This window comes from Larus michahellis, chromosome 3, assembly GCF_964199755.1.
Source record: "Larus michahellis chromosome 3, bLarMic1.1, whole genome shotgun sequence".
Classification (NCBI taxonomy): Eukaryota; Metazoa; Chordata; class Aves; order Charadriiformes; family Laridae; genus Larus; species Larus michahellis.
Genome location: NC_133898.1, coordinates 95,976,381 through 96,002,835, shown reverse-complemented (window position 1 = coordinate 96,002,835; position 26,455 = coordinate 95,976,381). Strand labels below are relative to the sequence as shown.

General features: G+C 39.2%; 1 protein-coding gene across 3 annotated transcripts in view; it reads left to right on the top strand.

Moving 5' to 3' along the window:
• Positions 1–1,893: 1,893 nt before the first annotated feature.
• MEI4 (meiotic double-stranded break formation protein 4) overlaps positions 1,894–26,455 on the top strand; it is a 72,444-nt gene continuing 47,882 nt past the window's right edge. For all 3 annotated transcript variants that reach the window (XR_012586321.1, XM_074581334.1, XM_074581335.1), the window contains exons 1-3: positions 1,894–2,004; positions 11,445–11,693; positions 23,643–24,202. Coding sequence is in view for 2 of the 3 variants with exons in the window: in XM_074581334.1 (XP_074437435.1) it covers positions 1,962–2,004; positions 11,445–11,693; positions 23,643–24,202 (852 nt within the window). In the remaining variant the exon portion in view is untranslated. The remainder of the gene's footprint in view (positions 2,005–11,444; positions 11,694–23,642; positions 24,203–26,455) is intronic.

Here is a 26,455-nt window from a genome sequence, read left to right as displayed (position 1 = left end):
GATCAATTCCCTTCTACTTAAGAACTTGATACATTGTGAGAAGGCTCACTACACCTAATGCATCTGACTTCATTGCTAATTTCTTACCTCTTCTCCTGTCCTCCCTCCTCACCCACCTCAACTGAAGAGGTTTCATTTCGGGCCAAGAAGGTGTCAGCACAGCCTTTTCAGCACAGTTTGCGTAAAAAATATAATTTTACATAAAAAACCTAATTTCTTAAGTTAACCAGTGAGTTTCAAACCAGTGTTTCAGCTAAAAGGCAGCTCCTATTTCCAATTGTCGTGGCTTGGGCCGAACTCGCTGCTGAGATGAACAACAGATGCTCTTCCCCACCTCTCTCTCCAAGAAAAGTTTTGAAGTTTTATGATCTAATTTGCTCCTATCCAAACATAAGAAATATTTAAGGAGACCAAAATTAATCAACAAAACAGCTCAAGAGGCCTTCAGGCAACTCGGAGTAGTAAAAATGACATGGACTTGAGACCATACATCAGTGTACAAACGTGGAGGGGGGACCTTTCAGGTGACTCGGGTGATGGTGAGCTCTGAATAGAAGTGTCACCTTGACGCTCAGGCGGCCGAGGCCAAAGCCACACAGGCTGCATGCCCTGGGCCTGTGCCCGCACCCTTCCACTTGCCCAATGCCTGCCCACAGCTGCGTTCCCCTCCCTTTTGGCCTTGCCAATTCAGACATCTCCTGCGGGGCTCCCCTGCTTCCCTTTCCTTCCGCTTCCAGACTAAGGCGATCTTTGCCTTTGCAGCAAGGTGGCTGTTGAGGGATATTAATTGTTTAGCATAAATAAGTTTATGTGTGAGGGTGGTGAGGCACTGGCACGGGTTGTCCAGAGAAGCTGTAGATGCCCCATCCCTGGAAGTGTTCAAGGCCAGGCTGGATGGGGCTTTGAGCAGCCTGGTCTAGTGGGAGGTGTCCCTGCCCATGGCAGGGGGGTTGGAACTAGATGATCTTTAAGGTCCCTGCTCACCCAAACCATTCTATGGTTCTCTAAGTTTTAATTAGAATGTTACCTAGGATTATAATACAGTGTGATTTGTGCTGTTTGCTTAGCTTTACTTAGCATGAGTAGCTAGGCTTGCTGAAGCCTTCAGGTCATGAGAAAGTTATTCTTCTTAGTAATCTTCCTAGCAGCTGGTACAGCGCTGTGTTTTAGTCTTTTAGTATGGGAAAGTGTTGGATATCACACTGATGTTTTGGTAGTGTTTCTCCCAAGTCCAGAGCTCTTTGATCCTCCATCTTCTGCCAACAAGGGCAGGTGCCCAAGGAGTGTAAACCAGGAGATACAGGGGCTCCAACCCTTGGCTGAAACTGCAAACCAACAGGGACACAATTTGCCAGGACACAGAGAAAGAATCCAATTAGATGCCAGAAGACCCTTGACCAGAAATCACCACTGTGCTAAAAGACGCATGGAGAGCACGTGAAGGGTGCCTGAGGGGCGGCTGTATGGATCACAGAGGGAAAATTGCCCAGGGATTTCTGTGCTCAAGTTCTGCTCTCTTTGGAGGCACCCAGCCCAGGCTGTCCTTGCTGCTGTATCTTCCAATTAAACTAATTATTTTATGAAATCCTGCACCTGAGACTCTGCTGCAGGAAGCCAAGGGTCAAGCCTGAAGAAGTGAGAAGCCCACCCAGGAATTACGTGTGTGTGTGTGTGCGCGACACCATGGACCGTGGGCGAATGCTGGGGCGGCGGCTTCTCCTTTAACAGTGGCCTTCGTCGTTCTCTCTCTTCCCTCATCAGCGGGAAAGGCCCACGGCACGAGCCATCCGGCTCCCGTAACACCCGTGTTCCGCCCAGATAAACGCGGGCGGGACGAGCAGGGCCTGTACCGAAGGGCTCCCGCGACAGTCCCTCAGGGCCGGTCCCGCGTGAGGGCCGCTCCCGCCCGCCAGGGAGCAGCGCGGAGCCGCTCTGAGGGCGGCCGCCGCCGGGCCCTGCCCATGGAGCCGGGGAGCGACTCCCGCGGCGGGGCTGCCGCCGCAGGTGGGTTGGGGCCCGAGGGGCTGACAGGGCTTCCCAGGGGCCTCGGCTTCCCCGCGGGCGGGGAAGCGGTAAGGGAGGCTCCGGGCGAGGGCTTTGGGTGGGAGGCAGCGGCCTGAGGAGGTGCCCTAAGCCCGCTGCCGTAGGGGGTGTCGGTGGGCAGCCTCCTCGGCGGTGGCTGTTGCTGTGCTTGGGGACATCCTTGGTGTTGGTAAACCCCATCTGTGCTTGGGGACATCCTTGGTGTTGGTAAACCCCACGTCTTCAGGTGGAGGTCTGGGGGTCGCCTGGGACAGCAGAGGTCGATCCAGTGAGAGGAGCCGGTGCCTCAGCTGGGTCGGCTGGGTTAGGCTGCTGGGGACGGTTCCCCTTGAGGGCAGTGCGTGGGAGGCCTTGTGTGGGCAGCCTCGGGGGTTTCAGGAGTGGATTCCTCAAGAGTGGTTCAGTTTAATGAACCTTCAGTGTTCAAGGATGGGGCTTTGAGCAACTTGGTCTGGTGGAAGGTGTCCCCGCCCATGGCAGGCGGGGTTGGAACTAGATCTTCAAGGTCCTTTCCAACTCTAACCATTCTGTGATTCTATTGGCTTATTTGGAAGGACACGGCAGCCTTCCTATAAAAGATGCACCTCTTACTTTTTATTTCTAATGAAGAATATAAACTATGAATGACTTCTGTTTACGTGTATTCATAGTCTCAGTTTTCTAATATGGCACAAATCTGAAGTTTTTTTCTTACTTATTCACAAGTAAGAATGCTGTCTTGTTGCTAAGTTTGCTGGAGCTAACTTAGCTAAGTTGCTAAGTTCTAATTGCTGGAATGCAATTAATGTTCTTAGTGCTATGCTTGCTAAAACAAAGTTCCATTAAATATGCAGATACAATACAAAAGAATTATCAAATAATTATCATTGTTTTTTCCTGAAACGGATTATTTCTAGTGTCAGTGAATTGAAATGACTGTTTCTGATCACCTCGTCTTTAGGAATTTAGAAATAGTAGTGCTCAGTCTGCTACGCTTTTCTCAGTGACCAACAGAAGAAAGTAATGGTTAATATCTTTTTTTCCTGTTTGTTTTCTTAATTGAATAATCTAGTCATTGAGCCAAATTAAAGTGTAAAAAATACTTTTCTTTTCAATGGACTTGGCTGCAAGTGGTTGACAAGTCACTTCCATAGTCCACTGTCTTTTACCGCTTCCAGTGTTTCATAAACTAACACTCAGGCACTACGTATTTAATTGTGGCTATAGTTACATTAGTTTCTCTAGTGTGTATATATAAGACTTTGTTCTTCAGTGCATACTGTATGCTTTTTAGAGTACCAGATTCCTAGTATTCCTCCTATTCTCTCTTTTCCTTGTTTTATATTACAAACATTTGCTTTCTTTTGAACAATGTTGTCTTTCATTCTGCTAGTATAAAATTTGGGTAAGAAAGCCAAGAACAAGGTTTTTAAAATACAACAGATGATTTCTGGTAACTTTCCTGAAGGAAACATGTTTGCTGGAAGATACTGATCTTGCAGATTTAAAAACTTGTGGAAATGGAACTATTCAGGTGAAGGCTGAAAATGTGAAATTAAAAAGGAAAAGTATAGTGATATTTTAGTTGATGTATTTTAACATGGGAAGAGAAGAGATGCAAAATAATCCTTCTATAATCCTCCAAACTGTTCATGATTGCTTTTTTTTGAACTCTGCTTTGAAATTCTACATTCAAGAACTAATGCAGACATTGCAGTAGGTAAAACTTAGGAGATATGGCTGCTTTCTTGGTGTAACTTGGCAATATATAAAGACTGGGATTATTTTCCACAGTCCAAAATGCCAGTTGTAAATTTATATTTTATGTAATTAAATATTATTAGCACATGTGAAACTCTGTAAATGACTAAGGGTCTGACTTTGATGGTCTATCTCATAAAGCTATAATGAAAAGTATATCCTCAATTTCCAAACCAAATGGATTTACACCCAGCTGATTAACTGATTACAGTTTTATTTTGGTAGGGGAAGAAATCTCTGTTGACATAAGAATAGATACATTTACACCATTGAGTTACACTTTAATTTTTGAACAGCAGGCTTTATAGAATAGACTCCCTTTTGTGTAAATATGTGCAAATCTTTAGTAGTGAGAATAGTAATCAAAAACATGGTAGTGGTAAGAGTACTGTGTGCCAGGTTCATTGGATAATATTGTAAGTGATACAGCAAAAAAAAAAAAAAAGCCTGTTGGCAAAGAAAAAAGAGTGCAAAGGGAAGAACTCACAGCTTGTAGGGAGAACATATATATATATATAATTTAAAACTATCAGAAATCTCAGGATTACATTAGGTTTTTTTAGGGTTTTTCACTTGGCATATTTTAATGGGAATAGAGCACAAGTGAATCCTTTTATCCCTTTAAGGCTTCTATGGTGCATAAACTGTCCTTGCTGTCAATACTTTGTAATGTTTCTTTAAGAAGATTGATGAAGTTTAACTCTTGAGTGCTTTGGGATTCTTGTATGTCAAATCTGATATGGTGTTTCTCTTGTAGACATGTCACTACAACAGCATGTTAGAAAGAAGACAGTTTAAAAAACCTGTCAAATTATTCTGTTCAGAAAGCAAAATGCCACAACAGTCCAAACCTGGAAAGACTTAATCTAAGCATATAGTTGTGGGGGTATCGATACACTTGTGGTATCTTAAACTGCGAATTTACACATTTTCAAAAGGGAGGAAGTAATTTCCTCACGCGTGATCTCACTGAAGAGTGACGTACAGTGACTTCATGAGGGGCCAAGCTGATTCTTTTATGCTCATTTAATTCTGGGCATACTTGATGCTTCCCATGTGTTTTACTTTGTACCTGTATGCTATTTTGTTTGTGCATGGACAATGTTTAAATGTTCACAAGGCTATTCTCACAACATTTTTCCATGATTTTCAGGTTTTCTTCTAGAAAGAATTCTTTTTCAGAGATATTCAAAAGATCTAGGATTACAAACCTCTTTTTAAAAGGTGATGATTTTAGCATTGTTAGTTAGGGTTCACTTGTTAGTTAGGTACTGATTTCGCTTGTGAGTTAGGTACTTAAATACTTTTTGAAGGTCTCGGCTTCAGCTGCTTGTACTGAGCCAACTGATCTCGCTGAAGTTAGCTGTCCACAATACAGGTATGTGCATCTGATCTAGTCGACTTGACTCTCTTTGTAGTCCGGGGAGGAGAAACAAGCGTTTTCTGCGTCATGGCTTAGTTCATCACAAGGTAGGTGTAGAAATCACTTGGCTTATTTTTGACATTAGAAATCTCCCACTGATGACAAGGGGAGCCTAGACAGCTGTCTCAGCTGTAGCCTTCTAAACTGTAGTTAAGAGGAGATAAATCCTGCCTCTAAGGTGTTACTGAAATCCAGAGGGATTATGCTTTTTTATGTTCTTAAGTGCTATGAAAAGGTTATAATTGGGGAGTAATAAAAGCTCTAAAATATTTTTCAAATCATTCATGTTGTTTGGTTTCGGAGAATTTGTATGACTAGATTTTAGAAGCTAAAATGATTTAAAACTTAAATTGTTTGAAGAAATAAATCATGCTACATTTTAATCAAGTTTCCTTGCGCTTTTGACATAATGTATTTTAAATATTTACTATTTTCAGTATCATTTTAGCATCTTGAGCCCATTTTATGAAAGAGGAAAAAAAGAATATGCTGGAGGTGTTGTTTAGGCTTGTGGTAGTAAAACTGAGTTTTTCCCTCAGTATGTCAACGTTATGAGTATAGGATGTTTAAAAATTACATTGTGGAATAGCCATGGTTTAATACACATTTTTACAATAAAAACTGCTTAATTGGAACACAAGACATACTTTAGTTCATCTTGATTATGCAGCCGTCCCATTATCATTATTTATTATATACATGAAAGACAGTATTATGTTAGGTATACCAGTTAAATCAAGTTTATTTTATTGTTGCTTAATGTTATGGCCTTATGTGTCTGCAGCTCAGCCCAGTTCCGCTAGAGCACTCGCATCAGTTTGTGACCCATTTTGTGTTCCATTATAATGGGTCAATATCTTGGTTGCTATTGTATAATGGCTATTGTATAATGCAGAATGAGGTTACAAAGATGTGGGTAACTTTTTCCACCTTTATCTGCAGTGTATAATTGGCAGTAGTGTATAATTGGCAGATTAGTTAAAGTAAAGGTCATGGCAAAAACAGTTTTTCCTGTTATGTTTGTGCCATTAAAGACAGACCATACACTGAAATTTAGAAGGAAAAACATTTTTGGGATATTTTTTACATACTATTATTTAGGACTGTCTGAAGATTTTTAGCTGTGTACTAGTGGTGAATGGCAATTTGTTTCTGTCCTGACAAGTCCTTTTACATGCCCCATCTATTTCAAATGTGAAAAAAACTGAGCTGTTGAATGGCCTGGAGGTTAAATGAGTTACAGTCTATTCTATGTCTTACTCTATTATTTTTTAAAATGTTCAATCTTAGATGATGGTGATCTGAATAACAAATAAATGCCCTGTCATAAGCAGTAAGGTTTTGTCTATGACATTTGTAGAAGTTTCTTCCATTATTAGCCATGAATTTCATGGGCAAACTTAGAGATCATGTCTAAGGTGTGCAGTTCTGTGACATAAATGAGTATTACTCACATCTTGAATTCTTTCACACAAGTTTAGGTTTTGTTTTTGTTTTGAGGTGCCTTATAATTTTAAATTGCAGTAGAACTTAGTCCCCTTCCCCCCATGGCTCTGTGACTCCCCTGTTTCCAAGGTCAGTCAGAAAACTGCATGTAGCTCTCAAAAAGGTATATTATCTAAAATTATTCACATCCCTTGTCCAAAACCACCCCTGAAAGACTTCTTAAAACCTCTGGAGCTGAGGATTCACCTGTGCAAACTGAGTAGCTCATCCCTTGATGGCTGAGTGCAGCACAGCCTGTTGTTCCTCTGGGTAGAGGAACCCAGAGCTGTCTAAGAGAGACCAATGGACATGGGCCCAGGAGCTGGAGGAGGCTTATCCCAAGATGACTAGGTTTTTCCTCAGGGAGCAGTCCATTTTGATTTGACTGCAGACTTAACTGTACCCCTTCCTAGGTGAATCCTGTTTGGGAGGCTGACTCCTCTAGTTCAGTGTACTAATGCAAAGAATAATGAAGAGATCATCCCTGCACTTCTGTTAAAAGACAGAAAATGATTATTATACCTGTCAGCCTGTTGTTGACACTGGTGCAACTCTGGCATGAGGTAGAAAAACCCAAATAGCATCCGAGAGTATTTTTTCTTCTCTCGAGACTTAATTTGGTGTTGTGTGCAGCAGTGAAGGCAACTGCTGTGCATTCAGAGGCTGGACTGTTCAGTTGTGTGTAGTTAACAGTGAAAAAAGAAACAATTAAAAGGAAAGAGGCAGAAAAGCATCTTCTGACAGCTAAGAGGGTGCGAGGGGAGGAAGGCATGCTTTTATGCCAGCAGTCGGCTCAGGGAATTGTCCTTGTTTCTTGAAGATGTCACATGTTTGACCCCAACTTCCAGACTTTGACAGCATGTTATCAGTATGAAAGTGGGGACCACTAACTAGCAAGGTGCATAAACAGCCCGTTGGTGGGGTTGCAGTTTTTTTGGAAATAGGGGATTGTGTAGCTTGTAAAAATGACTTTAATGAATGGTTTAAGTTTAGATGTAAGTTTTATGGCTTTAATCGATGTTTCCATTTTTTTAATAACAATGAATGATTTTAATTGTTCAGATTTTTTAGCCAATAATGTGAAACCTTTGACCTTTGGAATGGAGTTAAATATATGAAGTTTCCGACTGCAAAGAAAACAAACCACAAAGATGATAATCTGAAAGTAGTGTTTTGGTGGTTTTTTTTCTAATTAGTGTGAATTATTTCCTTTGCACACGTTGCAGACAGCATCAAAAACAAGGTGAAACTTACCAGAAAGGTATCTTGCTGTAGTTAATGGTGTAATGGATTTGCTGCATCAAATCCAGTTGCAAAACAGTGGGACTGGCAGGTTGGTGGAGTGGGGTAGTGTTTTTGAATCAGATTTACCGAGGTTCTTTCCGTTATCGTTTTTATATCTAAGGTCCTCAAAGGATCTTACACCACCTCTTAGTTCTCCTTGGTTATCTAACACAGAGCTGTGCAGGGCAGTTCGTTATTTCTTTTGTAATTATTTCAGTAGCTGAATGATAACTTAGAAGCCTTCCACAACTCAATGGGGCTGTGATCCCTCAGTACGCTCTCCCTTTACAAGAGACAGAAGTCTGGAGAGAGGCAGGGGGTCTCTCTTTCTCATGTCGGAAATCTGGAGACCCAGTCCTGTTTGACAGCGATTTTAGCCAATCCTGTCTTCTGTGTGCACTTCCAGTATCAGACTGTGGATTGAGGGAGTTCAGTAGGAAACTTGTCACCAGATGGTATCTGTTGTTAGGGTACTGCGCCCTGCTTCTGTCAGGGCTCACAAGGATTACTGGCTCTGTTAAACTGAGTAAACACACAAATGGAGCTTAGTTAGTTAGTAGTAAGTAGTTATCTTGCTGAGTAACTTGGGTACCAGATGTGTTTTGGTAGATAATTTTTGATCTTTCTGGTTCCTGTCAGACGTTATTTTGGTATTAGCAACTAAGGTTAGACTGATGGCTTCTTTCTGCTTGTGTCCTGGTATTATTCCCAATCAAGGAAAGTTTCTGGTTTAATTCTAAACCTTTTTTCTACCTAACCATTGGTGTAATTTCTGTGCTGATATGAGCAAAAATATTATTGATAAAACTCTGTAGCTGCCAATATGCTTTTAGTGGAATGCATTCTCATTTGGTGGTCTTTGGTGCAGCACTTCCTGAGAGCAACAGCTTGCTGTGCAATTTTTGCTAATGCACAGTTGGCCAGCATCCCCATATTTCTAATAATGTCATCCGGTGTGTTATTTTCTAAGATAGTTTTTAGAGTGGTTTCTGAGAGAGCAGTTGTCCCTTTAGGGAACTGTGGAAAAACTTGAATCAATTCTTACAACTCTTGTTTTTGTTCCACAAACTTCTCTTTCACAATCATAGAAGAAAGAGAGATGGTGATAGTAATAGTAATAAAAAGAGCTGAAAGAGCTGTATATTCTCTATAAAAGCTTTATGAAATCCACTGTTTCTGAAAGTACATGCATGTATATTGCTATGTGTCATTAATTACGTGGTTTTAAACAAGAGATTTTGGGATTCCGACAAGATTTCTTCTCCAAAAACTGCTTTGATTGTGTCTTGTTCCCAAGATAGAACCAACTGTGCTGCTGTTTGGTTTTGTTTGTTTGTTTTTTTTTTAACAGCATCTCTCCAAGTACTTATTATTCCAGAAAATGAGTGATTCTTTTTCTCCAGAGTAAGAGTACCTCATTAAACTAATTCAGTGTAAGACACTACTACTGTAGAAGTGAGTCTGTACAAGATGTTAAAGAGAAAAAGGCCTCCCTCCAAATCCAAATTTTATTACCTAATTGTATGTCCTAAGTATTAAGGTGGAGTGCTATTTAAGATTTTGGTGACTGTGATTTAAAGCAAAATTAGGAAAGATACAATGTTGTTTGTGATTTATTAGGGATACATCTCCTTTAGGAAATAGCATTTTGGCATGTTGAGGGTGAAAGAACCTTTTCTTGTCTGTGTTGTATTATTAGCATGTACACTAAGGTTTTTGTTCTGCTTAAAATATAGTAGTCCCCCTTAAAACAAAGTGGAAAAGTGACTCTCTTTAGTTTGGTAATAAGTGGTGAAAAAATACTATTAAAGTATCAATTCACACTTCTAAATTTCCTTGAGCTGTAGAAGTTCAGTCTCAACTATCCTCATTCCAGTTCCTTGTAATACTTGTCTACTTACTGGATTATTTTTATTGGGGATTTTTTTGACTCTAAATCATTTGATTTAGAGTTGTGGGCTGAGATGTGGGAAGTTCCTAGTGGTAAAGTATCAGTGGTCAAACAGCTAAGTTTGACTTTTCTTTGTTAATAGTGTGTCATGTAAGTAGAAATAAATAGAGCATGATAGAAAAGAAGGTATTGATGGTGACTCTCTAATGATAAAAGGCACCTGAACATTGATGAAATGCTGAAGTTAAATACCATCTCCTGACCCGTAGTGGAATGTTGGTCCTTCTGCAACTTCCCTGAATGTAATTTAAAGGAAAATGATAGTACTGACAAAGCATGTTATAAAGCACAAAGCAAATCTTTATTTGTCCATTTTTAAAAGTAGGTGAATCAGAAAGTTTTTGCAAAGTAGTCTCCAGAGATATCAAAATGATAAACCAGCAGTGAAAGCCATTTGTAAGACATCTTTCTGCCTGCCTTAATTTGTGGCTCTGCTCTGCGAAGGAACTTTGTAAGAACGAAGCTTGATAGACGCTGTTTGAGTGATATCTGGGTGAAACTTCTACTAAGAACATGAGATAGTCTGGGGAGCACCTTTCAGGTTCAAAGTCAAAGATTTTGGATACCTTACTGTTACTACTTAGGCTTCTTTCACTGTGGTTCCATGTATTTCATTTTATTCACAGCTTTGAAGGCAGTTCAATTACTTGCATGGTTCTGCATTTGTAAAACATTTCCTTTGATGTATAAGGCAAACAAGAGCCAGTTTGTTGTCCCACAGAGGTGCTGATCCTTTGAGGCTGAGAATTAACGTCTGCTTTTTCACTGGAATTCTTAGATATGAATGGAAAAGTTGTGTGAAAGAAATTTTTACAAGCTAGAAATTTTGCCAAAAGTACCATTTATTTAGCGCATAACTGCTTTAAGCAGTGGGTGTAGATCGTATAGTTCAGTTTCTAAGGGCTTAGTCTTCCATTAGCTTTTCTGCAGGCTTGAGGCTTAGTGTAGACTTAGAACTGCATGTGCAGCAATACCAGGTGTCCAAAACCAGACACTAACAACCACCTCAGAAGTTTTACCTTTTGAGCACTGGGACTTTTTGGTACACTTTCAAGAAAGTGTATCGAGAAAGTGTATGTATTGTGTTTAAGCTAAGTATAAATAACCCCATATGCATTCTTCAGTCATGAGTTTAGGATTTTTTTGGGGGGAGGGGACGTGTGTCAGGGCTCTTTTGTATTTAGTGGTGTAAACTTTTTTTTAGTGGAGATAACATTTCCATTTAAAATTTTGCTAGGATAAGATATTTGAAGTGCTTGCTATTTCCACAATTATTCTCAAAACTGCCTGAATTTTATTGTTATAGCCGGAGTGCAGCTCATGTATGTTTTATTCTCACATTATGCGTAGATGCTTATATTTCTACTCTTTTTCTTGATGATTTAGGAATGCACTAGAAATAAAATAATTGGTCTCACTGTTGAACAGTTTTCAAAGCCAAGAAAATACTGTGCATAATTTGCTTAATACAGCCATAGTGAAGTTACTTTTTTGCTTTCTGTTTTTCTAATGTAATAGAAATTGAAGGTGGAAGAGAAAATCAAGTTTGGTATTTGAAAATATCAAAACTAGCATTGGCTTTTGCAATTATCCACTCAAAACCACCAGGGAAGAGTTGCAAAGAATATACTGAACACCTTGCCAAAACTGTATCCAAACAAGATTTTGGATGGAAATCAAAAGTTGAAGCGCTGGAAGCTGAAGTTCTTCGATTACGTCAGGAGCTGCTTCTGAACAAGATCTGTCCAAGAATCCGCTTGGAAAATGGTAAGTTTCTGAAATAATGTCTGGCTGTGTTGCAGTAGCAAGGAAACAAACAGCTTTCATGTTGCCTGGGCCACTTCTTGTACTTAGATATGAAGTACAGTTGTGTACGGTGTACAGCTTTCTATTTTTCCCAAAGCTCTGAAGTAGTAGAAGAATTAGCTCATTTGTAATGGGATTGAGCTTGAGAATTTGATGATTACTCAGAGCTTAGATTTTTAACTTTCAGAATCAATGTGTATCTTATGGAATAATTCCAGAAAAAATTGTCAGTACAAAGTGTTACTCTATAACCTTGGAGATATGAGCTAGTAATATATTGATGTACCCTATTTACATTTGGAACATGTCTTAAAGACATATTGTGTATTTTTTTTACCACTTTGGAGGTGCTTAAAAGGAGAATTTAAGCCTAATGTGTTAAAAGCATAGATCCCTAATATGGATTACGGGAGGGTCAGACAGGCAAAGGACTGTATGTGTGCTATTTCTGTTAATGTATTTAGACTGTGGATACTGTGAATGTTTATGATATGTGATAAAACATTGTGAGCCTGATATTGTAGGATTCAGGAAAGCTGTTAGTTAAAGAATACGAAGGGGCGGGGGGGAAGATGAGCTCAAACAGCACTGTTTCTCTGACTTGTGCATGTGAAGTGAGTCATTCTCCATCTGAGAGATCAATGGCACAGGATGAGCTTGGAAATCGACAGTGGAGGACATCTCCAGGCTCTGGGGGGGTATTTCCCCCAGGAGATGGAGGTCAAAATGCTCTGGGCTGAAGGAGAGAGAAGGTCACTGTTGAGGGTATCTCTAAAACCAAAATGTATAGCTAGTTGCTTTATGACATGAGATTTATTAGAAGGTTCTGTGATAGAGAACTTGATAAGGCTTTACTGGGATGCTTTTCTGCTGAAACAGTAGCTTCTTTATTGCCTTGTGAAAAGATGTCTGGATTCTAACTTTGACTAAAATGGGGGATGTATTAGACTTTAGCTAGAAGCTAATAGACCTTTCTCTCTAGAGAAGGGATTTAATGACTACTCATACTTAGTTATTGTTTGTGTGTCTGTTCTTTGCAACCTGTTCCAAACATGAAATTTGTTTAAAAGTAACTTTCAAGCTGCTGTTTGCAACAGGTGTCTTAATGTTGTGAAGAACTGATTGCATATGATGCATATCATCAGGACATATTTAACATCTAATCTAATTTAATTGTAGATTAAGAAGAACATACAGAATACCAGGTTGGAAGGGACCTCAAGGATCATCTGGTCCAACTTTACTTGGCAAAAGTACAGTCTAGACAAGATGACCCAGCACCCTGTCCAGCTCAATCTTAAGTGTCCAATGTTGGGGAATCTACCACTTCCCAGGGGAGATTATTCCAATGGCTGATTATTCTCATGGTGAAAAATTCTCCCCTCGTGTCCAACCGGAATCTCCCCAGGAGTAATTTGTACCCATTAACCCTCATCTTTCCCATGTGTCTCCTTGTAAAAAGGGAGTCTCCATGTTCTTTGTAGCCACCCTTTAAATACTGGTCTCCCCTAAGCTTTCTTTTCTCAAGGCTGAACAAACACAGTTCTCTCAGCCTTTCCTCATATGGCAGGCTCCAGTCCTCTTGATCATCTTTGTGCCCCTTCTCTGGACCCTCTCCAGACTGTCCCCATCTTTTTTGTATAGCAGGGACCAAAATGGAACACAGTATTCCAGGTGTGGCCTGACAAGTGCTGACAGGTTGACAGTTTGAAAAGGAGCCATTTACCACCACCCTCTGGGTGCAGCCTGTCAGCCATTTCCCCACCCACTGCACAGACCACTTGTCTGTACTGTAACTCATCAGTTTCTCTAGGAGGAGGTTGTGGGGAACTGTACTGAAAGCCTTGGGGAAATCCAGGTAGATAATGTCTACTGCTCACCCCGCATCAACTGAGCAGGTTACTTTGTTTTAGAAGGTGATCAGGTTTGTCAAGCATGATTTGGCCTTTGTGAATCCATGCTGGCTTTTCCCAATTACGTGCTTCGTTTGACTTGTGATAGGCCCTAGGAAGATTCATTCCATGACTTTCCCAGGGACTGAAGTAAGGCTGGTGGGCCTATAATTTCCTGGATCCTCCTTTAAGCCCTTCATGTAGATGAGTGAGACATTAGCCTTCTTCCAGTCCTCTGGGACATCCCTCAATCTCCACAACTTCTCAAATATTATGGAGAGCGGCCTCGCAACGACATCAGGCAGCTCTTAACACCCTCCAGTGGATAACGTTAGCACCTGTCGATTTGTACGGGTCAAGCTCCTGTAATAGTTGCATACCAGCTTTTCCTTCACCGGTGGTGGGTCTATGTTTGCATCAAACACTAGAAATGCAATCAATTAATTTGCAACTTCTGTGTTTCAAGTCTAACTTTTTAAAGATTCTTTACCCCAAGCTGTTGAACTGAGCAGTACTGATGTTTCACTTGCCAAAGTAAGCTCTTCTAGTTGCGAGATAGGCAGAGGAAAGCAACTGTCCTTGGTGAATAACACCTTTTCCAAAGGATGCTAATTTTCATTGCTCTAGTCAGTGAAGTTTTTTCACAGACCTAAAATGTGGTAAGTCTTGTCTAATTTTAGATGTCTACAGCTGCACTAAATTTTCTGTGCTTTCTTCATTATCTGTACAGGAATAACACCTGTTTATGGTTGACTTCACCCATTGCGATATTTATTAATATGGATATGGTGAATTGGCGACAAATGACATCCCTCTCCATTCTGCTAGCAATACGCTGACTGACTTAGAAAAAGTCCCGTGATCAGATACTGCATTTGTGCCTGCTGCTGCCTATTGAGAGCTGAAGAGTTCGAGTCCTTCAGCCAAGGTTCACTTTGCAGCTGCTCTGCATTCCGAGAGCTTTCCTCTCCCACCTGCTGTTTGTAATAATAATAGTAGGTCTTTCAGAGGCTTCAGGAATGATTAGGGACTGTCCATGGAGTTTTATTTCCCTAATGTGAAAAACTTGTGAGCTCTTTGAAGCTGCAGTGCCTGTTTTTCTTCTCCACATAAAGTTGCACACAGCATGGATGCACAAGTACATGAAGGAGAAAGAACAAGGTATCCATTTTTAAAGATATGTTGCCTAAATTATTTTTGTCCCACCTGACTAGTTATTTGTCCTCAGAGACCCTAAAAAAGTTTGGGTTTCCTCGCTGAGGGGGAGGAGAATGCATTGCTACGGGTAAACTGTTTGGTAGTATGAGTTGTTACAGTTTAATGGGTTTTCTATAAAATCACTGGGTATATATTCAATGAAAGTTCCTTGTTTGATTTAATGTGTAGCTCTGAATACAAGGACGCTGGTATTCCTTTTACATGGTGGTACTTCTGGCTGTACATCAGCCATCCGAAGAGGAGGAGGAGAAGCAAATCTTTCTGTGATAGTCTGTTCATTACTTTTCACCTTGCCAGTATTGTCCTAACAATAGGGTAGACCTATTTCTACTTGCGGGTAGAAAAAAAAACAGATTTCATATTAATCAAAGTTTCTTGCCTTTCTTTGATTGGTATTGAAATTTCACAGAAAGAAGGAGAGAAAGTTGTTGGTATTATTCCAAGAATAAGAATATAGAATATTTTAGCATTCTGTTGTCACTTTGCTTTGGAGCTACATGAAAAGACAAAGGGTCTTACAAAGCATTGATGAAGTGATAGATTCATGGATTGAAGCACCTGTCCTCTTAAGACAAATTCCTTAGCTGTTACCAGTTCATCAAATCAACAATCATATTGTTTCTTGGCAGCCTCTGGTAAAGAGATCTGAAAAGCCTGCAGCTGTTATTCCAACCTAAGAAGACATAAATGCATACTCTACCCTTTTTTGCCAAGCGTGTATTTTAGGAATGATAATTTAGAGGATAGATGTTTATTGCCTTGGTTGCTTTAGGCTGATACTCTTGAAGGGTTCCAAATCAGTTATCCAGAGTATATTTTTAGCAAAACTTTTTTTGAGTATGTATGTTCTCTCCCTTAGCTTCACCTTCAGTCTTGGTTCATATTATTCCTTAATGCAGTCGATAGGAATTTACTGAACTGCTTGCTCCTCTAATTAAAAAAAAAAAAAAAATCAGATTCTCCCCCCCAGTTTGTTGTTTGGTGGTTTGTTGTTTGGTGGTTTGTTGTGTTTTTTAGAATTAGTTTATTCTTCCTTTTGTAGGTCATTTACAGTAGAACTTCATCTGCCATGCCCTGAAGTCCTGTCCTGTGTTCTTAGCCTCCACGGTAGCATATGGCTGCCAAACCCTCCACCATAGTGTGTCTCTGTGTTTAGGGAAATGCTGAACTCTGAGTCAGAATGTGATTAACATGAATGTCTGATTTTTAACTCTGTCCTAAGGCTGTGTTTGACTTTTGAGGATACTGTCCCCTAAATTCTGCTTCCTGTGTCAAGACGTTTGAAGCAACTTGTATCTCTAGGGAATAAGAACCAGAGACAAAAAGATTTTTGTATCTCCTGCTTCACTCCTTAACTTAGTGTGTTTCTTGAGGCATTTAGTTGTATGTGTGGAAAAAGAGTGATTGTAGATTAGTATGAATGAAGACAATTCAGTCTCCTTTCTTCTTGCTTCAAGCTCAGACTTGCTGCAGAAGCATATAGATTGGGAGCCAACCAGCTCATCAGCTGGAGTAAAACTAATTAGAAATAACACACAACTCCTGTTTACCAGCAGCCTTGTTCTGGGTCACAGAATTCTACCACCTCTTCCCTTTCCACTTCCCTGTGAGTCATGGCTTGGGTGTTTCTTGTCCCAGCACTTCCTCGATCAGATGAGTCCTGCTTTGATGAGAGCAGAAGAGTGATAGCCAGTCAAAATCTTTTCTGCGTAATTTGATTTCAAACCTCCTGAAAGGGCAAACTCTACACCATGACTTAAATAACAACTTGTGATGTTTCCTCTGCCTGCTTACATTAAAAGGAGCAGTGGGATAACATAATTGATAATAGATTATTTTTTTTAGCCTTGTTTTCAAAGAGGAACCAATCAGATTAATTCAGAAAGATGAGACCAAAACATATGCCGATTCCTCAGAGAATATGTTATCTGCAGCCTCATAAAGGAATCTTCCTTGTTAGTGGAGGGAGCAGCAGTCCAAATCAGAATGAATAATAATGATAAAAACAAATTAGTCTATTAGGAGAAATTACTTCTCTTCCTGGAAAGAAGATGAAACAGTGTGAAATGTTTACAACTGCCCTGAATAGCACTTAGCAAAGATTTTAGTTCCTATGGTATGGTAGTAAGGTAGAGGAATACAGACTAGAATTTCCAAGTTATCATGGTATGCTTATTTAAAAACTATTTCTTCAGGTCAGTATGTTCGAGTGAGCTGCTGTTATAGGTTGCTGTGTCCTGTCACCACTTTTTCCCCCCTGGTATTTGGCAGGAAGCAAGGAATGCAAAAGAACGACAGTTGCAGAGGAATTGTCAGCCTCTGAGGGGTATCTTTGGCTTCTTTTTTTTTCTAGTGTCCTTTTTCCAAGGTGAGAGGATTCCCCATTGGGCAGCAGTCAACACTTAGTTTGATGTCACCATGGAAAACAGATCTGCTTATTTTTGTCTGGTGCTTAGGGATGTGATGTTTTTGCATGAAGAGACTCTTCCTCCCTCCGTCTGTGTTGTTTCCCCCCCCCCCCCCCCCCCCCCCCCCGCCCCAAAAAGGTGGCTTTCTCTCCATACAGATCCATAAGGACAGCCCAGTCTAAGTTAAGTGTCATCTCAGCATTTTCTCTAAGGCGTGATGGTGTCACACAGACAGTACTGTCATTTGACATCTTAAGTGTATTAGTATACTCCCATGCTTCTACCAGTGGTACTAATGCAAGTAGGCAGCATTGCATGTCTCACAACCTAGAAAGTATTTTATTTGTTTAGGAAGGGAGCAGGGAATTGAGAACAAATACGTGAGATGACAAAAATGGAGTTAAAATGTGTTTAGCACAGATTTATGGGAATATGGCTCTTGGAATATGATGATGAGATAAATCTGTTCCCCATAATTGTAGTGACACAATGGGGAACTTTATGAAAGCTGAGGCCTTTTCAGGATAATTAAATAAGTTAATTTGCAATCTGGAAAAAGCACCAGCTGGAGTGTAATGATTCATTGAAATCTCAGAGTACTGCGCCTTCCATGGATAACAGGCCGGTTTTGGTTGTGGAAACTTTCTCCCTTTGAAAGCAGATGCTGTCTGTCTTATAAGATGGCCTTGCTACAGCTGTTCTAAGCACATTTTTTGGGGCAAAGGAACCCAAGAAGCATCCTTTTCTTTCCAGGTTACTGTATAAGGAACCTCTTCAGAGGCAAAACCAACCCAGTTGTCCCAGCAAGAGGAAGGGTTTGTTATTCTTTTATAAATTCCCTGTATAAATCAAGTTCCTGAGAAGATGCATAGTAGTTTTAAGGAATAAGGTTCATAAAGGCAGATGGGATTCATAATTCAGTGTAGATTCATTTCCTTTCTTCTGGGTAACAGAATGATAGTTTTGGGGAAAGCTAAATGTGTGTGGTGAAAACTAGTTAAGAAGTGTGGCCATAGCAATTAGGATCTTCTTGCCTGTAAGTCTACTGTGGGGAGCTAAGGATCAGTCAAATATTTTTCTGAAATATACAATCACAGAATGGTTGAGGTTGGAAGGGACCACTGGAGGTCATCTTTTCCAACCCCCTTGTCAAGCAGGCCACCTAGAGCCAGTTGTGCAGGACCATGTCCAGACAGCTTCTGAGTATCTCTAAGAATAGAAATTCCGCAACCTCTTTGGGAGCCTTAACCTAACTCAAGCTTAGATTTGAGTTTCTCAATCAGATCTTTGTTTGTGGGCTTCTGGGTATATAAACACAAAAGTCAAACATTTTTACCATGTTGTATTCAAAAAAAGAGATGTTTTTAGGAATGCACACTCTAGCTGATTTCTTAGGGAGTCCATCTCATTTCAGTCTTCAGCTCATTACAGTTGCACCCAGATCACTGCTGGCTGTAGTGACTGATACTTCTTGTTTCTTAGCAAAGCTCAGTTTGTTTGACAATGCAAAATTTTTTAATAAGCCGTAGTACTTCCAGTTCAGTAGTAGCAGTTCAGACAGGCAGTCTTCACAGGTAACATTAATTCACTTAATATCTTGAAATATCCCCCATCTAGCTTAGAACTCAAATTTCAGTCATCTCATTGAGATGGTCAATATTGTAAAGCATATGTTAGATCTTTTGTCATGAAAGCTGCTTGGTGAGCATTAACTGACTCAGATCTGTATGTTCACTACCTGATTATCAGTCTTTCAATATCTTTGCTGCAAGTATTCTTTGTTTGACTTGAAGTACAAAAGATTTGTGGTGTCTTCTACAGAAATCCCCTAAAAATGAATGTTTATATCCTCAAAATCCTTCTTGGTTCTTACTGAATTCTAAACACTTAGACGCTTTATGTAAGCAAAATCCCTTGCAAATTGAAGTATATGCTTCTAAACCTTCTGAGAAACATTTAAATCCTGGCATTGAACAATTAATTTGAGAATTTTACATACTCTGTCCTGTATTCATTTCTGTGACGTTATTCCTAAATGGGACAAAGTATGTCAGCATGGAATACCTTAGCTTTAGACTAGCTTTTTTTCTTTTCCAAGCTGGTTGCAAAAAAAAAAAAACCCAAAAAAACATGGAAACGCAGAAGCAAAATGTGGAATACACAGTTTCAGAAATGTCTTCATTTGGAGACTCCTGGAAGCTTTTTATTATTTCAAAATTAATATGAAGCTATGTGAAACAGTATTTCTTTGCTTTGATATATACAGAAGTTTGGCTTGGTTCCAGATCAGAACAATGATGGGGTTCATGAGGGAGGAGGGAGAGATCTTTTTTCTCAACCAGCCAGCTTGGTTAGTAATGAAAACAGCAGAATAGAGACAGGCTTACACATGAACAAAATGTGAAGAAAACACTTAATATGTGTGAGGAGACTTTTTTTTTTTTTTTAAAAGACGAGAATAAACTTAATTCATCATTCTTGGAAAGTGCACTTGTAACAAACCAATCAATGAAGACAAAATGAAGAATAACAGAGTCCTGAAAAACTAAGAAGTGGAGAAGTGAAGACAATAGGGAAAAACATGAATAGTTTCACATATGGTTTCATTTACTTTTAGAAGTTATCGTCTGAACACCTACTTGGAAAGCAGAGTGCAGTATCATCAAAGAGGTTTCTAAGATTGTCTCTTTTTGTTTTAATTGTCTTTTTTCTTTTTTTTTTTTGTTAGAAGTGGAACTGAGCCTCTCAATTGTAACTGAGTTTTAAGAGCGCTTTACATGTCTAATGTAATTGGTTTTGATTTTCAAGTGATAATCATAGTTTGAATTGGAAGGGACTTTTAAAGGTCATCTAGTCCAAACCCCTCTGCAATGAGCAGGGACATCTTCAACTAGACCAGGTTGCTCAAAGCCCCATCGAGCCTGACCTTGAATGTATCCAGGGATGACATATCTACCACCTCTCTGGGCAACCTGTTCCAGTGTTTTACCACCCTCATAATAAAAAATTTCTTCTTTATCTATTTAGTCCGAATCTTCCCTCTTTTAGTTTAAAACCATTACCCCTTTTCCTATCGCAACAGGTGTCTGAGAAAGTGTCTTCTACCACCCCTGCTCCTGCTACATGGATGTTACAAATGCTGCCTCTCTTACTCCACGTTGGGTAGGACCAGGAGCTTGTCTCTTCATAGCTCTGACGCAACAGGTGTTTTCCTGGCCTGATGAAGCAACAGGCTCCTCCTCCTCCCTTTCTTGTTGGTAAACTGGGTCTTGGTGTCTGTTTTAAGGTGGCTATTCAGAAGAGACAGAATTCACGTGAGAGATGGGGTGGACTTTGGTGTTTGCCAGACTCTGCTTCCTCAGGACTAGCTGAAGACTCTACACAATCGTGAGACTGATTTGCATCTCACTCCCCTGATAAAAGCCTCTGTATTCTGTGGTCCCACAGCAGTATGTATATCTGAGTTCTTATGCTTCACAGAAGTGCTTACAAACCTTCCTTACATACTATACACAGTATGCAAGTCACTGCCTTGACCCTTGAACGACTGGTGGCTTTCAGGCCAAACACTCTCTGCAGTGGTGGGTATGTGTAGAGGGATGTCAGTTCTTCAGCCTTTGCACCCCAAGGCTGTTCTTGTAACCTTCCTTGCTTTGTTTGGGCAGTACACAATTCTGATTTTGAGCTCAGGATCTTAATTTAGTAAGGAGCTTAGGTCCTAAAGAGTTTAAAGATGTCCTGAATCTGATGTGACATGTTTAAGGAGACTGTAAAATTGCTCATAACTAGGTATCTCATTACCTATATAAAGGCATTGTAAAATTTTGTGGTTAATTTATCATCTGCACTAAACTTTCATATTTCTTATTCCGGTATATTTATTGTCAAATGTTCTTGAAATTATTGTTTAAAGATTATTTTTAGTGTGAGGCAGGCGTAATAGGCTTAATGCTGTTCCCCTTTTGTTTTTTTTCACTTGATAACCACATGGTGTGAACATCAAGACTGCTTTGTCATTTAAATAGTAGGTAAGTACAAAGGGATTTGTTTACCTTTTTTCAAGAAGTAAATGATAAACTGTTTCTAGATATTTTTAGAGAAATAATGAGTATTTCCTGGTGGGTGATTTATTTTTTAAAAAGGTAACTTCTACTTCCTCCCCAAATTACTAGAACATATAAATTACAAAGCGTTTTGTCATTTTGTGTTATTCGTTGAACTGGAAATGTGCTGCTATTGGGGACTTACTATAACAGGGTTTTATGGAAGTTCATCATGGGACGGGAGTTTGATATCTCAGTGAGTAGGAACCTAAGTATAAATTCAACACTGTCTCCTACTGGTAGGAGTATTTCGTTGAATATGCTGCCTCTTTTATTTGGGGGCAGTCTAAAGTTTGGTTCCAGTGGATATTTCTGTATTGTTCTTTCCTTCCCCTTTTCTTTTCTTCTTTCTTTCACGTCTTCCCCCCCCCGCCCCCCAAGAGAATCAGCAAACATACATATGGGGTTTTTTTGCACCTAGTTCTTGCTTTGCTTCTTTTTACTCTTGGCATTACATCCTCGAAAGCAATTTTCATGTTGCTCCATGGGATTAAGAACAGGACCAAAATATCCACATAGTGAAACTCACAGTAGATGGATTCCCTGGAAGGGCTTATTTTGCTTAAACAGCACCAGAAAAAAACTCTCACTTTTTTCTTCTGGAATGTCTTTTGCTCAAAACCCTAGGGAGAGAACATGTGAAAGATCAATGCCTGTTTTTGTCAGTCAGACTATGGGAAGTGCACTTTGCTTCTTTGCTTGCTTTCCAATTTTGGGTATGCAGGGCATTTGAGGACAGTGTTAATATATAAAACGCTAGGCTGGCCTTGCAAGCCCCGCTTTTCCTACCTCCTGGAAATGTAGGTTGATTCCTGTGCAGTTAGCCCTCTCCTTGTGAATCAGTTGGCACCAATCCTGTTGAATTTTGGGTATGTCTGAAAGTTAAAGGCACGAAACTAAACAACAAATAAATAAACAAGCCAAGTTTCCAGTTTTGATCTCAATAGTAGTACCCTCATTGGATAATCTTGCATGTCTTCAGAGATTGAAGTAATGGTCAGAATTCAATTTTAAATGATATATTTAATGAAGTCTGTTTAAACTTTTTTGAGTAGTGTTTCCTTAGTGTACAGAACACTGTAGATTGGTACTTAGTGATGTCTTCTCTGTTAAAAATGCTTTTTTTAACTTGCCATGAAATAGAATGTCTATTTCCTGTCATGCCAAACCATCTATTAAATCTTTTTATTCATTTAAGAATACAAACACAGAGGAGTATGGTATTGCTTTGGATCTTTGTGGAAAGTGAGAACAGTATATGCATGTTTTTTAAGAGTGAGATGAAAAAAAAGTTTGTGGCTGTGCCACAGTAAGCAGGGCTCAGCCAGGAGGTGGTCAGATGGTGTTCTAGCCTTGCCTTGTGGCACTGAGATGTTCACGTGTGTTGGTCTGCCACTTCACTGCTCTAATATCTCTTGCTTGTTTGGGCTGTAATCTTTTGGCACTGGTATCATGCAGCACAGAGGGAGTCTGTTGTCACCTAGTACAGAGTTTATGCCCTGAGGCACTGACTTAAATGTATCTAATGTGTGAAATAGGATGAAAGAGATTCTACAATGGTGTACGAAAATAACTTAATAGTGTGAATGCAGCGCATACCTTCTGTAATGTATTTTGTGTGTCTTTGAAGATGATGGTATGAGATAGGTGGTGACTGGAGAAATTTTTGTTTCTGAATGCTTTTCTTTGTTAAATAATAAAAATCTCAAGTGTAGTGTTCTGTTCAGCTTTGACTCTGTTAGAATTCCTTACCTGACCCGGGGAGAAAGAGTACGTGTAACGGAGAAGATCTTATTTGATGCAGTTAAAGTAACGGACCTTCACTGTCTTTTAAAAGCAGTCTGAGTTATTGAAAATAGAAGTAGTGTAAATGTTTGGGGGGCCAGAAATTTACATGCATTTCCTTCCCTGAGAATCAATGGAAGTACAGATGTCCGCTTAACTTCTTTATTTGATGTCCACTTAAATTATATATGTGAAAACTTAAAACATTAGTAATTTTAAACTCAAAATTACTGTTCTTATTACTGTGAGCATAAAACATCATGTTCACAAATAGACACTACCTTCTAAAAGTTTTAACTTTAACTTAAAAATGCCACCTTCTTCCACAGCTAAATTCTAGTCATGGGAAGTTCTTGGGCAGCAAAGATAACATATGTATTACATGATTTTTGCATGAAAGCAAAAGGAGAAAGGATTAATATATGCTTTCCATACATGTAATATACGCTTTTCATAAGCATGTATTTAAGTATTACACGAACATAACTTTCATGTTTGTTTCAGGAAAACCAAATGCCTCTGCTGAAACTCTTCTGGATCAGGAATGTATAGACCCTATGAGTTATTCAAGCCAGCTAGAAGACTCTGGGTGTGATGTCTCTAATGATTATGCATTTGATTCTTTAGGCATAGCTTCTGACTTTCACGAATCTGAACATAATGTCAACACTTCTAAACGTTGGTTGGAAAGAGTTCCTCCATTGAATCTTTGCTGTACTGGCAAGGAGGAATCTCTGACTGTTCCAGTACAATTTTTGCAACATCTGCTTGAAATAAGAAAACTGTCAGAAAGAGGAATTCTTGAAGCAGACTTCACAGAGCTTGAGAATGATTCTTTCACCATATGCAATTCAGTGTCTCAGTTGCTTGATGGACTGACTATTTTTTACAACAGCCCTAAATTTCCAGTTTCGAATTTTCTTAGTGAAGCAGTTTGTGTTTTGATCAGTTTAATAACTGATAGTAAATTATCTAATCATGTTTTGAAGAAGTGTTTCAAGAAGCTGGAAGAATTTAAGAAAAACCTGATTCAGATTATTTTAAGAAACAGCACTGTCAATAGGGTAAGTTTAAAACTTCTTTCATCTTTCCTATACCATTTCAGCATATTGTAATATTCTCCTGGGTTTATGCACTTTTTTAATATTAGTTTATCTCACTATATTTTGAAGAGTACTTCTCAGAGATTTTTGTGACTGCTCTTTTCTGTGATATGGACAATAAATGCTCTAAAGCATTTGAAAAAGTTCTTGCTCATGCATGCAAGTTGTTCTGGTCTGTTCCTCAGTATAGAACTTTAAAAAACTGTTAAAAAGGCAGATTAAAACAACTTTGCAGAAAATATGATAGAAAACCCCATGTTTCTCTTGCTATATGAAGATATATTGTAGATATTTATGAAGTAATGACTATACAATTTTTTTGTTCTTTCTTGTGCACCTAGATTAAATCGGTTGATTTGCTTCAGAAGATCTCTGTCACTCTCTAGACATTTGCAAATTTGTGTTTTAAAAATAAATCAGCAATGAGTGAAGAATTCAGAAATAGCATGTCCCTGGCACAAACGGCAAATAGGACTGAATTGCATTTTGTCTGTATTCAGCATTCTGCATTGTTCCATACATCATCTTGTTAGTTTCCTCATTCAACTGAAATACCCCTAGTCTGTCCTGACAAGACTTCCCATAAATAATGAATTCCATTTTCTGTTTTAGGATTTTTGGGTTTTATTCTGTCTTTTAGAGTAACTTGGAACAGACATGATGGTGGAATTGTTTGAGACTTAGATATACCAGTTTTGTGTCCATCTGTATGTAACTACACTACCGTTATAGTAAATGAAGATCGTATCCCTATAATCCTTGGACCCTAAAGAATGCTGACCAGGTACTAGGTCCCTATTTTAGGATGAGCTCTAAAGTTGCCTTTAGCAAAATGAGAGCCTAGACATCTGTAGACCTGTGGAAAGATGTACCCATTTGTCTTAATTTAAAATGAATCCCATTCACTGTGCATTAAGTATTTACCCCAGAATGTAAATATCAAACAAATATTATTAACAAACTAAGGGGGTGGGGCAGATATGCCTGATTTTGGTTAGAAAACATTCAGAAGGAAATCTTTTCCAGGACTGGAGCCTTGTGTCTCAAATACCAGGGTGCTTTCTATATCAGTGTCGCCATTGTGTGACTTAAAAACTTAGGTTTTTAATTAGAGGTGTTGCTAGCCAGTATTTTGAAAGATATGAGAATATATACCGTTTGGTAGGAATACAGTCATGCAGGTGTCACTCTTTTTTTTTTGTGTGTGTGTGTGACTACAGGATACAGAACAAAGAAAACTTGAGCAGGCATTCATTAAGGACTTCATAGTTGATGATGTCCAGTGTTTCTACCTGCTCTCCTCCTCTACCTGAAGTTAATAAATAATTAATGTTAATTGTAGGAGAGCATCCAAGAGGTTATCCAGAGAGGGATTACTTGTTGATTGGAGCAACCTGACAAAGCTTAAGTGAGAGGTGTCACATTTTAAATGAGCGAAAATACCCTGGTAGATTAGGGGTGTTTCAAGTCTGCAAAGTGCTTTTGTAAATCATTCAGGAAAAGTGAAGTATGTCCATATAATTTGTAAGTGGCATCTTTTCTCCGAATAACTTCACTGAAACAGATGGCTTTTTATGAGATGTTTTATATCTTGCTTCCACCAAAATATTGACTTAACAGTCGTTCCTATCAGCAGCCGTTAACTTCAATCAAACAGATTTAAAGAGTTTAAAAATTGTATAAACCAATTATTAAGGGATAATCTTGTTAGTTTCCAGATTTCTAGGGGAAAAAGGGAAGATGTATGTAGTAATTGCAATGTTTATAAAGACTTACTGAAAAATCCTTTTTAGAGGTTTGGTTTTCTTTAAACTGAATGGAAATAAATATGTTGAATTCAGAATTAGCAGTGGAAATTGTATAACTAATTCTTCATGTGCTGTGTACCAGATATCTCCCAGGGACACTTTATGCTTCACTTTTAATCATCACTGTTTACTCAAGTGGTGATTGAAATATCAAGATTATAGGTTTAAAATAAAATTACCATTAATTATAAGGCTGTCATCTGGAAAGAGTGGCAAACTGTATGAATTTTGGTTCCAGGAGGATGCTTAAATCCCTCCAGTATAAAAACATCAGGAATTTTGTTGTATCTAACCTTACTGTCAAAAAGCATTTGTACAGACAGGCACCAATACAGCTATAGTATTTGACGCAAGTTTCCCTTTGCCATCCTCCCCTATAAAACTGTCAGGAGCTGTCAGGGAGGAC